The following is a 14,121-nucleotide window of genomic DNA, read 5'->3' on the forward strand; positions in this document are numbered from 1 at the left end:
GCAAAACACCGTATCTGGTGATGTGCCAAACGCAAAAACTTAACATATGCCAGTGAAATGTGAAATGTAATACATTTGCTTTTATTTCTCACCGTTTTGATACTAACATATATGCATGCAGTTATTTAGTTTAATGCTTTAGACACGTAAGGACAAAATATAAAACTGATCCCAAGTCAGCGAAACGTGAAATAATATGCATCACATTCAGCTAATTTGTAGTGAGAATTTAGTGTTATACAAGATACATTCAATCACTATTATTCTATGTATCACAACACATATGATCGATGCAAAGATCCTATGTGAACTTGAGATAAACGCAAAACATAACGTCATATGTGTTTTTATATATGTGCGGACTATATCGCCGAAGCCGTGGGTGGGAAGGTGGGGTGGGATTACTACAGAAGCACTCCCCTACTTCGTGGCAGTGAACTAACTGATACAAAACAGGAGTTTCCCTTAATGTTCCTTTTTAAAATATCACATTTATTGATTCTACAGAGTGGATCATGTTCCTTTTGAAAATTATGTAATGGTTTTTCAAGTACGAAGAAAAACTGAGAACTTTAGCATTTTATAACAAGGAAATAAAAAAATAAATATGTAAAACTCGCTTTTCGTACTCAAAAGACACTGTTGATTGTACAACAATCAATAAAATCTACACATATATGTATCACACTGCAGTTTCCTCGACGCCTTTATGAACATGAAACCCATTAATGGTGCACTTTCTGGAACAGTAGAGATGTTGACTATGATCCGATATATTTGAAACTGTAGAAGAATTCCTTCCACACATAGTCCGTACGACCTGTGTCCTGAATTTCTGTCCCAAGGCACAGTATAAGTAGAAATTTACAGAGTGATTCAAGTACATAAGTAGATCTGCGATGCAACCAAAAAGTTTCACACGAACTAGGTCGTGTATATCTCTGTGGTATTGCTGTTGATTCCAGACATGATGTGCTATCATAACAACTCCCATCGGGAGGGTAGTGACAAGGAATGTAAAAGACACGGCCAAGAGCATCAGGGTGATCTTGAAATTGTTGTCGTTTGCAGATTTTCTTTTCTCCAGTTTGATAAGGGAACCGTTTTGATGCTCCCCTCTCCACGTTGTGGCTCGAGCTATTTTGTGAATGATAAGGAGATTAAAGGCTGAGATGAACAAGAACGGCAACAAGCAGTATAGAAGAGCATCTATCCATGGCCAGACTTCTTTAACAATATATTCAAAACCTTCAGCACATTCGCATCTTTTTGACTGTATAAGATTATTTACATATTCAAGTCGTAAATCAGCGGTCCATAGAAGATGCATATTTATTACAAGAAAGCCCACAGCTAGTAATCCAATTACCCTCTTTGCCTTTGTTAAGTTACAGAATCTTGAAGCATGAAGAGGCTGGGATACAACGACGTAACGTTCAATAGTCACCGCTATGATCAACCAGACCGAAAATTGACTACTACTGTATCCTAATACATTGATGGTCTTGCAAAGCCAGCCAGCTTCGTTCTGAATATCAATTGTTGTCAGTTCAGCTACCCATTTCCTAAGCAAACCTACCATTAGAACGATAGTGTCTGCCACAGCAAGTGCTGCTAGAAACAGGTTGGTGGAAATTCGAGCCATTGTCTTATTACGAAGAATCAAAAAGGACATCAAATTGCCGAACATTCCCACTAGCAAAAGGACGGGTGGAGCATACATGCTTAAATTTTTGTAGATCCTGTACTCCAAAAATGTCATCAAAATGTTTTCGTTATCAATGACATGATTTCGCAATGACTGGATATTAATATTCTGAAGTATATGCTCCCTGTCCAAACTACTGATGCTCAAATTATGTAGCTCCATGAACTGCAGCAGTAAAGTTATGTTGAACGGGTCAAGTGGATATCCACCACCTTTGATAGCTGTGGTCCTATCCATCCTGCCAAAATAACAGAAACGTATGCATTAAATCAGAAATAAAGATAAGATTATGGTTGAAGACAATGAAGTGATTTCTCGATATAGCTGTAGAATAGGTGTTAAACTGCCAGCCTAGAAATTACATGCCATTGAGTTTAACATACCTTGAAAAACGACGGTATGAGCATAAATGAGCCTGCATCGGAAGACCACGTTCCTTTTGACCAGTAAAAATCTGTTAGGCTTAATGATTGCATTGGTAAATTAAACCATTCTTCTGTGTTTAGGACACTGAGAAATAAAACTGGCTACCCGAATGGTATGACAGTTAAATAATGAATCATATGCCACATATATTAATACTCTCTCTCTCTCTCTCTCTCTCTCTCTCTCTCTCTCTCACACACACACACACACACGCGCGCGCGAGCAATACATACATGCAAGGTACTTCTATACATTTCATTATTGATCAAAATATACGTATTCTGCTGAAGAAAATATTTATTTTATAGAGTTTGAATTTTAAATATACTTCAATCAAAGGCATTAGACACAATTATAAGCGCGGGTGACCATGCAATTTTTTTTTTTTTGGGGGGGGGGGCACAGCTAAATTCAAACGTGTTACTTATATACTGCATAGTGGATTTAAAAAAAATCGAGAGGGTGGCCTGCAGGCGCCTGTGAGTATCAGCTTGTATCCTGCATGTGTGCATGGAGATGAATATATATATATATATATATATATATATATATATATATAATTCTACCTACCTACCTATTTAATTTCATATCTATCTACATACCATCCTACATGCATACATACATTTTACATACATTTATACTGATGCCATTTAAGAAGATTGCACAAACTAACATTTTTGTACTAATTTATTTGCTGTCTATCGCTGTATTTAATTTCCAACACACAGATTCATGTCTGCCCTCGAAAAGCAAATGTGTACATTCCGTAGGGCACTCTACTAAACCAGTAAATGATGCGATCTTTTGTGTCCTAAACCCAATCACGCCACTATTTCTAAACTTTTTGACATTACAGTTCAGCTCATTCCTGTATTCCTGACATACGATGCATGTTTTCCTTTCTTGTCCGTAATGGCCTTTTCATCATAATACTAGATATATCACCTCACGCGTTTGAAAACACCGTCTTAGTTAAGTAATGTTCATTCTGTTGCATCGACCTGTCTTGACTCTGTACGTTGCTTTGTGTGCGTTTGACAGCTGGCATTAGAAAACATTTGTGTTGATGTTTTGTAATGTAACCACGAATTATTTGATTGATTGACTCAACATGATAATGTCTTGATAACACGCACCGCCTGCTGAAGAGATGACACGCTGCACCACGTGTGCTTAAAGTATTTATTCTCTAATTAAAAGTCATGTTGCTGGGCAGGGAACGCGTATTACGCAAAACTATAAAATTTTAGTTTGACAATATCTTACATTAGAAAAGTGCATCATGCTGTCCCCGTCCCTTACATAATACAGATAAACTTCTCATTAAAAAACATTCACAGGACAATGTTACGTTGGACCTCTAAGGATAAAGTGCCCATTTGATATATGTCTAAAATGATAATAATATTACGAAGAGGGGTTATACATGGCGACCTTTTAAATAGAATCATATGGAGCTATCAGCACCATCGAATGACGTAATTCTTTCTCTGTAGGTTTCTCTGGTAAGCAAAATCCTTAACAGTGCACAGGCATTAGTCTCATTATCAAGATAATTATTCCACTCTTGAACAAGGGCTGCATCTCTCTTTCTCTCTCTGTCTCTCTCTCTCTCTCTCTCTTTCTCTCTCTCTCTCTCACATATGATTATAAATATACACCAGACAGAACATAAAATGCTATCCCTGGAATCTATAGAATAATGTTTGATAATAGTAGGCAGAACTAATATTTTAATACAAATAATAATATCATACATGTTAGATAATTTTTAATTCGTATTCTACGGAGATTCGAACCCAGGTCCGCGGATAAACGGCACACATCGCATTGCCTGCACACACGAGACAATATTCTCTCACGACTAAGCACACATATACATTTGTATATGAGTGTTTCTGTTGATTATTTCATAAGAGACACGTAAATGTATGCGAGTGCTAGTGGTGGTAGTGGTTTGCAGGTCTGTAGAGAGCGATCACTGGCCCTGGAGTAAGAAACACTCGAACCTCTCCTAGTTCTTGTTCAAGTTGGACAGTTGTGTTCATTAATCTGACATATAGACAAAATAAAGGAAACAAAATCAACAGGATGACAACGGTCTAAATCACCTCATTACACTAAAACCGTATTCAGGTTTATCTAAGTCATTAGCTTTGTAAATACCGGTTAGCTTCTTCAGACATGTATGTTTCTATATATTTTTCTAGTAAATGTCTGTGTGCCCATTGGCATGGATGACTTGACGGATGTACGTACGAACACATGCAAGCAAATGCGAAAAAATATGTATGTCGTATGATAAAATACACTCTGAACAAGCTCACGTGTCATGGATGTTTAAACAGCAAACGTGAAATAAATTCATATTTATCGACTTGCATATTCTGCAGATAAAAATATAACTTAATTTTACTGTGCTTTTTCAATATTACTGAAAAATTCGATTTATAATAGTTCTGGGAATGTTACGTACAATGGTAACATGTGATACATGTGTTCAAATCTGATTTGGATGGATAGTATGCATTATTGTTAGAGTTTGTGTAGTTCTCGGGCTTAGACGTGGTTAGACGAGAGGATACATTTTCTCATGTACTACAATGCAAGATTTGGGTCAAATAAAAGAGGATTATTTGCTGTACAAAATGTAATGTACTGTTTGTAAGTTTTATTTATAAATTCGCGTGTTTATCACAATTTACTGGTTCGTTCCAAAATAAATGTTAAGCCGTCAGAGAGAAATCGATAGCAATAGTATTACAATATTATCAAACCACCCCCACCCACAACAAACTGATGGACTAATTCCAATTATCTTTCTTTCTATACTATTTTCATGCATGCTATTTACCAAATTTCAGCTACACATGAAACCTTTCGCGGAGCAAAATGTATATTCAATCGATTGTCGGGATTGTACACGATTCCACATATGTATTTACCATCGTGACCTTTTGATGTAATAATTGTTACAGTTTAAAATACTCAATGCTATAATATGTGCCTACAAATTGTACATTATACAGCCTATGTTTTAATCGTCTGTCATGTTCTGTACCTGAATCATCTAAAGTGACCGTACCTTATCAAGTAAAATGTATAGCTACTTAGTTGTTGTTGCTGTTGTTGTTGGGTTTAACGATAGGCTATGCATGGCGGCCAGTATTAATGGTGGAGGAAGAACCCTGGAAAACCCCGGGAAGAACCACCGACCCACGAGAAGCTACTGGCAAGCTTTCTCACATACCCACATTGGTCGAATCCTAGACTCGAACGCACGCAGACAGAGGTGAAATGGCAGTGGTCCTTAACGGAGAGCGCTTTAGACCACTCGGCCACTCGGCCCCTGGCTACTTAGTAATAATGACAATCATAACATGAGCAATTAGCGTCTAATTATTGTGTAAACAACAAAGGACATTCCATGTTAATGGTTACAACTTGGGGTTACGGGTGCGTTAGCTAAGAGATTTAGTTAAATGATGTCGAGACCCTCGTCCACTTCTGCCCCTACCCAAACTTGTCCATAATGAGTGATGATATCAGCATATATGTAATCACACATCGTGTAATTAAGCAAAATGTAATTAATTTAAAACGTTCTCAATGCATGAAAATTTATTGTAAGGTGTACAAGATTTAAAAATGTTAATATTTCCAGAGTTATTTCTCATTCAACTTTTGCTTTTACAAATGCCTAAATATCCCTTCCATTTTCTTGCATTTTTCGTGGTTTGTAGACAACAGTTCTCGCCAATTTTATCACTTAAATTTGAATTTCATAGCAGCAAAAGCACAAGTCCTGAATCAACGATGTCGCACAATAGCTATTGGTTTTGTACAGAACACTACTGCTCAGCACAAGGAGTGTCTTGTTGTTATTGTTGTGGGGTTTAACGCCATTTTTCAGCACAAGATAGGATATACATGGCGGCCAGTATTAATGGTGGAGGAAGAACCCGGGAAAATCCCAGAAAGAAGCTACCGGCAAGCTTTCTCGTACCGTGTGTTATATATTTATTATGCAACTAACACGACAAACAGATTCAAGAGAGATATTCTAGCACAACCTTGAAACGGAGGAATCAATTTTATGTCTGATGACCACTCGGTTGATGAGCTTTTTATGAATGCATTCTATTAAAAATATCTTCAGCACATGTTACATCAGATAATCATCATAATCATTATTTTTCTTCATTTTTATATTGATCTCGCTCAAACATTTCAATAAATGCATCGTTAGATTTGTATTTCAGCATATGATGACGTTGATGTTCGTCTTATTGTCACAAATTGATTTGTTTTATCAACTATGCATCCACGAGTTCAAAAACGGATATTATGAGACCTTAAAACACCGATGATGTCCTGCAGTATTCTGACACAACACTGTAATCCTCATTCTAACGCTGTTTGTAAAATTGGATAAAAAAGGACAAAAAATTTAGTTTATCATGGAAAGCACAACATTATAATAAAATTCGGCAATATATTATGGATTATACAGTCACAAATCTTGACGTTAACACACCAAATAATTCGAATTAGTTATCAAGGCCATTTTGGATTAATCTGTCTCTCCATGACACATATCAGACTCATCTTTAATAGTTCCCCTGACTGTATGTTGCATACTTTTGCTGTGATATTTTATTTTGTACCAAAACCTATCCAAACTTTATCAATCTACTGAAATAAGACAGACAAGCTCTTTTTAAATATAGCAGTAAATTCTTGACTAAATTTTACAACGATCAATAACAAATCTAACAAGAGGTACAATATGCCTGCAGTTTCCTCAAATGCTTATTGAAATATGTCCTTGTTTTATCTCGTTAGACAAATTAATTTTTATACCAGGTGTCACATACGTTATCGCCATGTTTAAGCCATTCCGTGATACTAGACCTTGTTACAATGAAACCTATCGAATACTGGGACTGTAATGTTCAGTAGGCACAAAATTAATAAAAGCTGTTGGAGAAATGCGAGAAGTGCTTGGAGAAGTTGCATCGAGACTGTCAAAGTGTAGGCCTGGTATAAAATACATTAGTAATCTTCACGTGACTTAGGTATAGGCACTGGACACCGTCTAAAGTGAAACCTCTCAAGCTCTCAATCCGATTCAACCGAAATCCACTGAAACCAAAATACGTTTCTTGTTCCTATTTTTTCTTCCTTTACTTTGGATCACAAATTATCAAGTAAACCGAGACCGCTTTACTCAGAACACTAAAACATTTTGAAATTAACCTCATAAATTAAACCTTGTTCAAAAAGTGTCCAAGTTGCTGCAAGATTCCAGTAACGAGGTACTGAGAATCTTGTCTCCGTGTCTTACTGAAGCCTTAATCATTTCATAAGCGACAGGGCAAATGTATCTCGAGACGGTGTTATATGAGACACGATGAATATGAAACTATGTTGAAGATTGACAAGAAAGGCGTGGTCTATGCAAATTTGCAACAATTACGAGAGAAATCCATGTTATCTTCTTAGCTTTCAAGTGTCTACTTATATAATCGTAAGAACTATATGAACAGTCCATGAAGAAACAAAGGATCGAACACGAATGCTTATTAAAGGAAACTAAGAATAGCCTCTGGTAAAATGCACGAATATTTAAATTTTGACTAAAACGTTTCTCATTACATTAATAATTATTTTGGAATCCCAGCATTCCAAATACAAAGAGGAAAAAGAAACGATAAGAGATGTGCCCTTTCTTGCACCACATTTAGTCAAACGACTATTCTAAAGCAAAGGTCATTACGTGAAAAGTAGAAGAAACAGTATCGCGTCATCAGCTGGGCGTACAAATATGGTTCACCAAGTATTTGAAAATATCATCCGATTGGCATAGTGGTACACACACACACACTCACACACACACACACACACACACACACACACACACACACACACACACACGCATGCATGCATACATACATACATACATACATACATACATCCTTCTTATGAAATGTAATGATAAAAGTCTTCCTTGCAAGAATACTTCTAAATTACATAGCAATATTGAACAGTAGGCCCGCGACGCCTGTTTACGCAGATCGTATGTCGCTAATATAATATAATGACGTTTGTTTTGTTCACTTGATTAATGTTTTGACAGTTCTGTATGTGCGATTTTATAATATAATAAATCTTCGGGTTTTTTTTCTTCCATTGTTTAGTAATTGCCGAAGATCGCCAGCACACCATCGTATGCCATTTTAAATCCAATTACTGCCGGAGTTCATAAGGCAACGATAACTAGATATCAGGTGACATCATATCTTCGATGTGATAATAAAATTATTACATCATTTCTTGCTCCAAAGAAATCGTTTATTTTACAACACCGGCTATCTTTAGAATATGGTTTTCCAAGGGTTTTGTAAACTTTACTAATTACGACAACCCAAAATATAAATTTTGTTTATGAAACAATGAGAACTCGGTCGTAAAGCAAACGAGAAAAGCGATCAGACGCTTTTAATGACCTCATTACGCTATATTTTATGTTGAGTACTTATTTAAAAAAACACTAAATAGGTTAGAACGACCTTATTTCGCTGATATGTTGTAAAACGCCGATATCATGTGCTCATAACACTGATGTCATGTGGTAAAAATCTACAGGTTTAAAAATGTATTCATTAATAATTTGGGCATCTTACTGGAGGTTACTTTGTTGGCAAGCAACGGTTACTCGAAGGCCTCTCACTATATAGTTTGCAATTACTGAATGTTAGTAGCTTGCAAGAATCTAGTAATCGTAAAGTAATAGCCTTATCAAAATCTATGTTAAACTTGGACTCCTTTATCAGTTACTGGTAGTTCTGTCCACAGTAATTAACATAAAATCTTGGCTTGTAACTAGTAGCTGCCAAAAAAATATCCTATTTACCATGTAATATGTATATATTCTCCTAGATAGTAATTGAAAAGGAGTAAAAGAACCTAAAGCTTAAAATATTGATGAAAATTATTGATAATGAAGAATGAAAGAAAACGTATCGTATCTAGTGGCCGAAATAAATATAATTAATTTATTTCTTGATAAACAAGACTGGTGATTTGTTGATGACAACACGTTTGACAGTGTAAAAGAAAGCTTGATAATATATTTCAAGACCTTTATTTATGTGAATAATGATTCCTTCTAAGCAGTAAACGTCATGTTGACAGACGCAACGAACCAATAATTATGTTAAAAAGTTATTCAAAAAACTACTAACCAGATTTGAAAATCTCCTTAAATGGATTGAATAATTTTAAAGTTTCATTAAAAGTTCGCGAATGATATACTTGCAAATTAATCGATTTGAAACGAATACTTGTTTACTTTACTAGAACAACTTACCTTCTAATATATCATCTATCGAATAGAGACAAAGCCGACAGGATAATGTCGTCCAAGTTGTTCAAATATTTTCAAAATATTCCATTTAAATCATGAACCACATGATACATAGCTAGTTTATATGAGAAAAGTTTGTTTCCACACTGGTCAATAACTATGTTAAGGATTCCACCAGGCTGTGTCCTTGCCGAATTATGTTACCGGAACCCATTTTAACTGATATTAACAGAAATTTCTTTGGCATTCATATAATTTCTTACATGTTGCGCTTTGACGGGTAATGCTCTGTTTGCTACACAACGCTGTATCAAGACTCACACACGAGCAACTGCCTGTCGACTATTTATACACGGGTTTGTATCTTTTGCCAGCAGGCTGGCTGCTGTCATTGAAGCTGGCTTTCTCTGGATCGATTGGAATCGTTCAATGCTTAAATTTGTAAACACATTTGTATGTTTTTCGTGAAAGGAGGCCTTACCTTCCTAATAATATTTCTTTTGAAATATAGAGTTACATTTCAAATGTTTAAACCAATGCTTGAAGGATGGAAGCATATCTATTAGAAGTCAATACAAATACTTTGACATAATAATTAGTCCCGAATTATCCTTGCGTATTATCTTGCTTACAAGTTAGAACGAATATTATTTGTAAGCATCGAATTTGAAGTTTTCAGTAGCCATGAAGATAACCATGAATGCAAGGACGGTGAATTTGAAGTAGCGAAATTGATGTAATGAGGCTGATCCTAGTAATAGGAAGCAATTAAGAAATGGAAGGAAAAGAACTGCAGCATGAAAATGAGTAAACTTTCTGTGATGTGTGTGCGTGCTTTTGATTTATAACATAGCTTTAACAATTTTCCAGTCATATTGCTACGATGTCCGTAATGTAGCAGTTTATAGTGATGTCTAGCACTGGGGCATCATGCCGCAGACACGTAGCATCGTATCCCACCCAGTCTCATTATCCTGACACAAGGCCGACCAGTCATAGCACTAACCTCTTAATGCTGAACGCCAAGTGAGGCAACTGTTAGTAACATTTTTTAGAAGTCTTTGGTATAACTCTGTTGGGGCTTGAACCCGTAACCTCCCACAGTAACCACTTAGGCCACCGGATAGTTCTAATTTAAATCATTATACCAAAGCTGCGTTTCCTTAAATATATTTCAATGCTAAACATTATGCAATGCATTAAGATGGAAGGACAACTCCTCGGACTTAATTTATGTCTCCATTAGAGTGAATATCCAGACAAGATATTTTATGCTGCAGAGAGAGAGAGAGAGAGGGAGAGGGGTGGGGGAGTTGTGTCGTCATTCAGTTTTATTTTTATTTCTTACTGTTTGTTTGTTTTATCAATAGGTAATAACGGGAGTACGTGCATTTGAGAGCCATTGTGTATGAAAACATGGAGTTGTTCGTGAAAATATTAATTAATAAAATTACCAAGTTCTTTTTTCTCTATTTCATCAATATTATGTTTGTCACGGGCAATGAGATAAACTGCATATGAAAATTGTATTTTGCCGCATTGAGAAAATGCCTTTTCGGGAATTGTTTTCAGGTCTGAAGAGTGGATAGTTGAGTGATTGAGCCATTTATTGTGTGTTTTAATCTCTGCAAAAGTGGAATATGTTTTGCTCTTAAATTATACGTCGCATTTATAACAACACGGGTACACGTGATCATGAAAAGCGATAATCATTAATAATTTATATAACTTCCTACGTAATTTTCCATATCTTTGACATGTACTTCCAAGCATATCAAGATGCTTTACTCATGTCATGCTCTTATGTTGAATGTTTTAGTTAATGTTTATTTTACTTGCACGGCTTCAGTACATTACATGAAGAAAAAACATATATGTCAACATTAGATCTGGCTGGAAGAGATTTAACGAGAGTTCCTAGCACTGGCTAAACATGTTCTAGGATTCCTATAAAAAACCGTTTCTTCTCATCCTTAATTCTTTAGCACTGATGAAACGATCTCTAATATTCAAGAGAAACTCAACTCTACAAAATTGTTTTCATAAATGTCTCAGATAACATGTTCACAAGAAATCAGTAATTCCAGAGCAAAATTGTTTATCTTAGATTTTGACCTATAACCGGATGTAATGTAAGATGGTCGTCACTGTGGGTATCCTGGATGTCTGGTCGGCATAATTTTCATCTATAACCAACCGGAAAATGTTCATATCACTGTCAGTTTCGGAGAAGAAGCCATATGGAGAGTTTTAAGATGGCCGTTGCGGCATACATATTGCATGTAAGAAAGAAACCATCTTTTATTAACGACCAGCTAACATACTGAAAGGTAATTCAGTGAAAACCCCTTGTAGATATGACCATCAGCAAGAAGGGATAACGAGATCTAGATTTACAATATAGCTACAGTGGCGGGCACAACTATCATATAGAACCATCTAAACTATGTGCTAAGTATGTGTCTAAGGGTTCGTGACAATAATCCAATTAGTTTAGGTGGAGTAGGATAAGCAGTTTGTGCTAATAGTTAGATGATAGACAAAAATACCATAAAAAATCTAACATATTACTAGTAAAACGAATGACCTAAAATCAGATTCAAAGTCCAAAAAGCTAATGTTGCGTTGCCTTCAATATTACAACAGCTATCAGTAGGTTTAGCAGTTAAGTCTCGGACCAAACCTGCTGTTGATATTTTAAATTTATGTTTTTCGATCTGCTACATTTCTTTCCAGAGATGAGGTGAAAGATGAAGAGCAAATATGAAGCAGTAACCTGAACCTTTAACTTTACAGCACGTTACCATTACAGGCCGTCAGTGTGCACGTGTTAGTGGGTAAAAGGTGCTTAGTCTAAGAGTGCAGTAACCTTAAGGATCATTCAGCAAACGAAAATATAAATGTAGAAATTAGTTGCATACAAATTGGAATACATCAGCACCAGTGGTTTTATAATGATTTTCTTTATTAACCGTCACAAAATGTTGGGTGTAGAATTTTCCCAGCACGCAGAACGTAAATGTCGGCCATCATGTAATAGCGTTAAAGCTACTGCTCCTCAATGATCGGCCAAACGACGGGTGTTGAAATTTATCCTGAATAAATGTGCACTGTACAACTAAGTTCATTCATAGTAAACAGTACAACAGTGTATCCTTTCAAAGGATATCCATACTCCTGTACAAACTTTCATAGTCTGATTTTACTAATTAAATGTTATTTTGTATTTACCTTCAGATACGCTGTTCTTATATTGGAAAACTGCACTTATAAATGAATCATCAGCCCCTCGGCGAATCCTTCAAAACGGATTTCAGCCTAACTTAAATTGGAGCTGAATAAGGGCAATATAGAGGATGTGGCAACATTTGTATGATGTGCTCTTTTAGGAAGTTTGTCACAACAGCGGATTTTTGCGCAATTGTTTTGTAATGTAGTAGATTGTGTGCTGGTGTTTGATTCAGTAATAACATTCTGGCATCCGTTTGGAGTCATGAATAAGTTTAATGATGCTGACAGAAGCGGGAATAGTTATCATGGCATCTGTGCTTTCTGAGCCGAAAACTAATGCGTACAAAACTTTTGACAGTCCGACTGCTTCGAGCTATTGTGGTCTCTGCTCGTGTTCTTCGACCCAAACTCGATCTTTTTCTCTTAGGTCTCTTGCAAATGTGTGAATCCAAGTTTCATTACCTGTAATAGTTAAATTTACACATCTCTGGTAACTCTCTGCATATTTGACCAGTAGCTGTTTGGTTTCAAACCGATTCTGTTTTTGGTCCGTCGCAAAGAAATCCGTTGCACAAAATGTTTGAGCTTCAAATAGTGAATTATCATCCACTGTCAACTGAGACGAATTATCGCCTTCATAGCTACAAGTTTCCGTTCACCAATCGCAGACAACGGTCTTTCAATACGTGGGTTATCTTTCATTGATTCTTGACTATTTTTAAAATGATTAAACCACTACAAAATTGAGGAATATGACAGTGAATTTTAAAAACGGATAGTGTTTACTGCTTTATCTTGCAGAAAACTACAATTGCTTTATTTGTCCGACATTTTCAAGTCATTATCATTGACCCATTTTACATCATTCGCATATACATGCATATGCTCTGCGTCCTGCATGTGAAGCTGTAAATATTTTTATCGAACTTTCGTTTCTCTCGATCGGCATTAAATTTGTATTGATAGGTTCAAGGAAACGAAAGAGGCGTAGGAAGATATTAAGAACTTTAAAAATACTCCTCGCATCGACATGTGTGTCATTACATGTCATATGATCTGATTAGTGCTGATCTGAGATCCATTATGTCCACAGCAGATGCCAGTTTTTAAAAAATGGTTGTCGTTACTCATTCGGAGTGGGTGTTCGTAGCGACCTAGGGTTTTCGCTAAAAGGCTTCTTATCATGTTCGGCGGGTCCTCGAATGAAAATAACCCACAATATATAGTATCGCCACCACTGCGGCCATGTTGAAAATCATGTTATCACTATTCTCCCAGAATTTATAGTCACATCAACGCGTGGGATTTCAACTAAAAGACTTCTTATTAAGTCTAGTTGGCCCGATATACAAATAGTGGCTATCTAACATGATCTTGAAAATCATAA

At 36.1% G+C, this 14,121-nt stretch overlaps 1 protein-coding gene across 1 annotated transcript; it reads right to left on the reverse strand.

The window, feature by feature from the left end:
• Window positions 1-682: 682 nt before the first annotated feature.
• LOC149780345 (putative G protein-coupled receptor 139) lies at window positions 683-1,945 on the reverse strand. Its single transcript, XM_089936196.1, has one exon. It carries the CDS (start codon window positions 1,943-1,945, stop codon window positions 683-685), a length of 1,263 nt encoding a protein of 420 aa, XP_089792322.1.
• Between the last annotated feature and the right edge of the window lie 12,176 nt (window positions 1,946-14,121).

This window comes from Sinohyriopsis cumingii, chromosome 16 (genome assembly GCF_028554795.1).
Source record: "Sinohyriopsis cumingii isolate HCF-2022 chromosome 16, ASM2855479v2, whole genome shotgun sequence".
NCBI classification, from domain to species: domain Eukaryota; kingdom Metazoa; phylum Mollusca; class Bivalvia; order Unionida; family Unionidae; genus Sinohyriopsis; species Sinohyriopsis cumingii.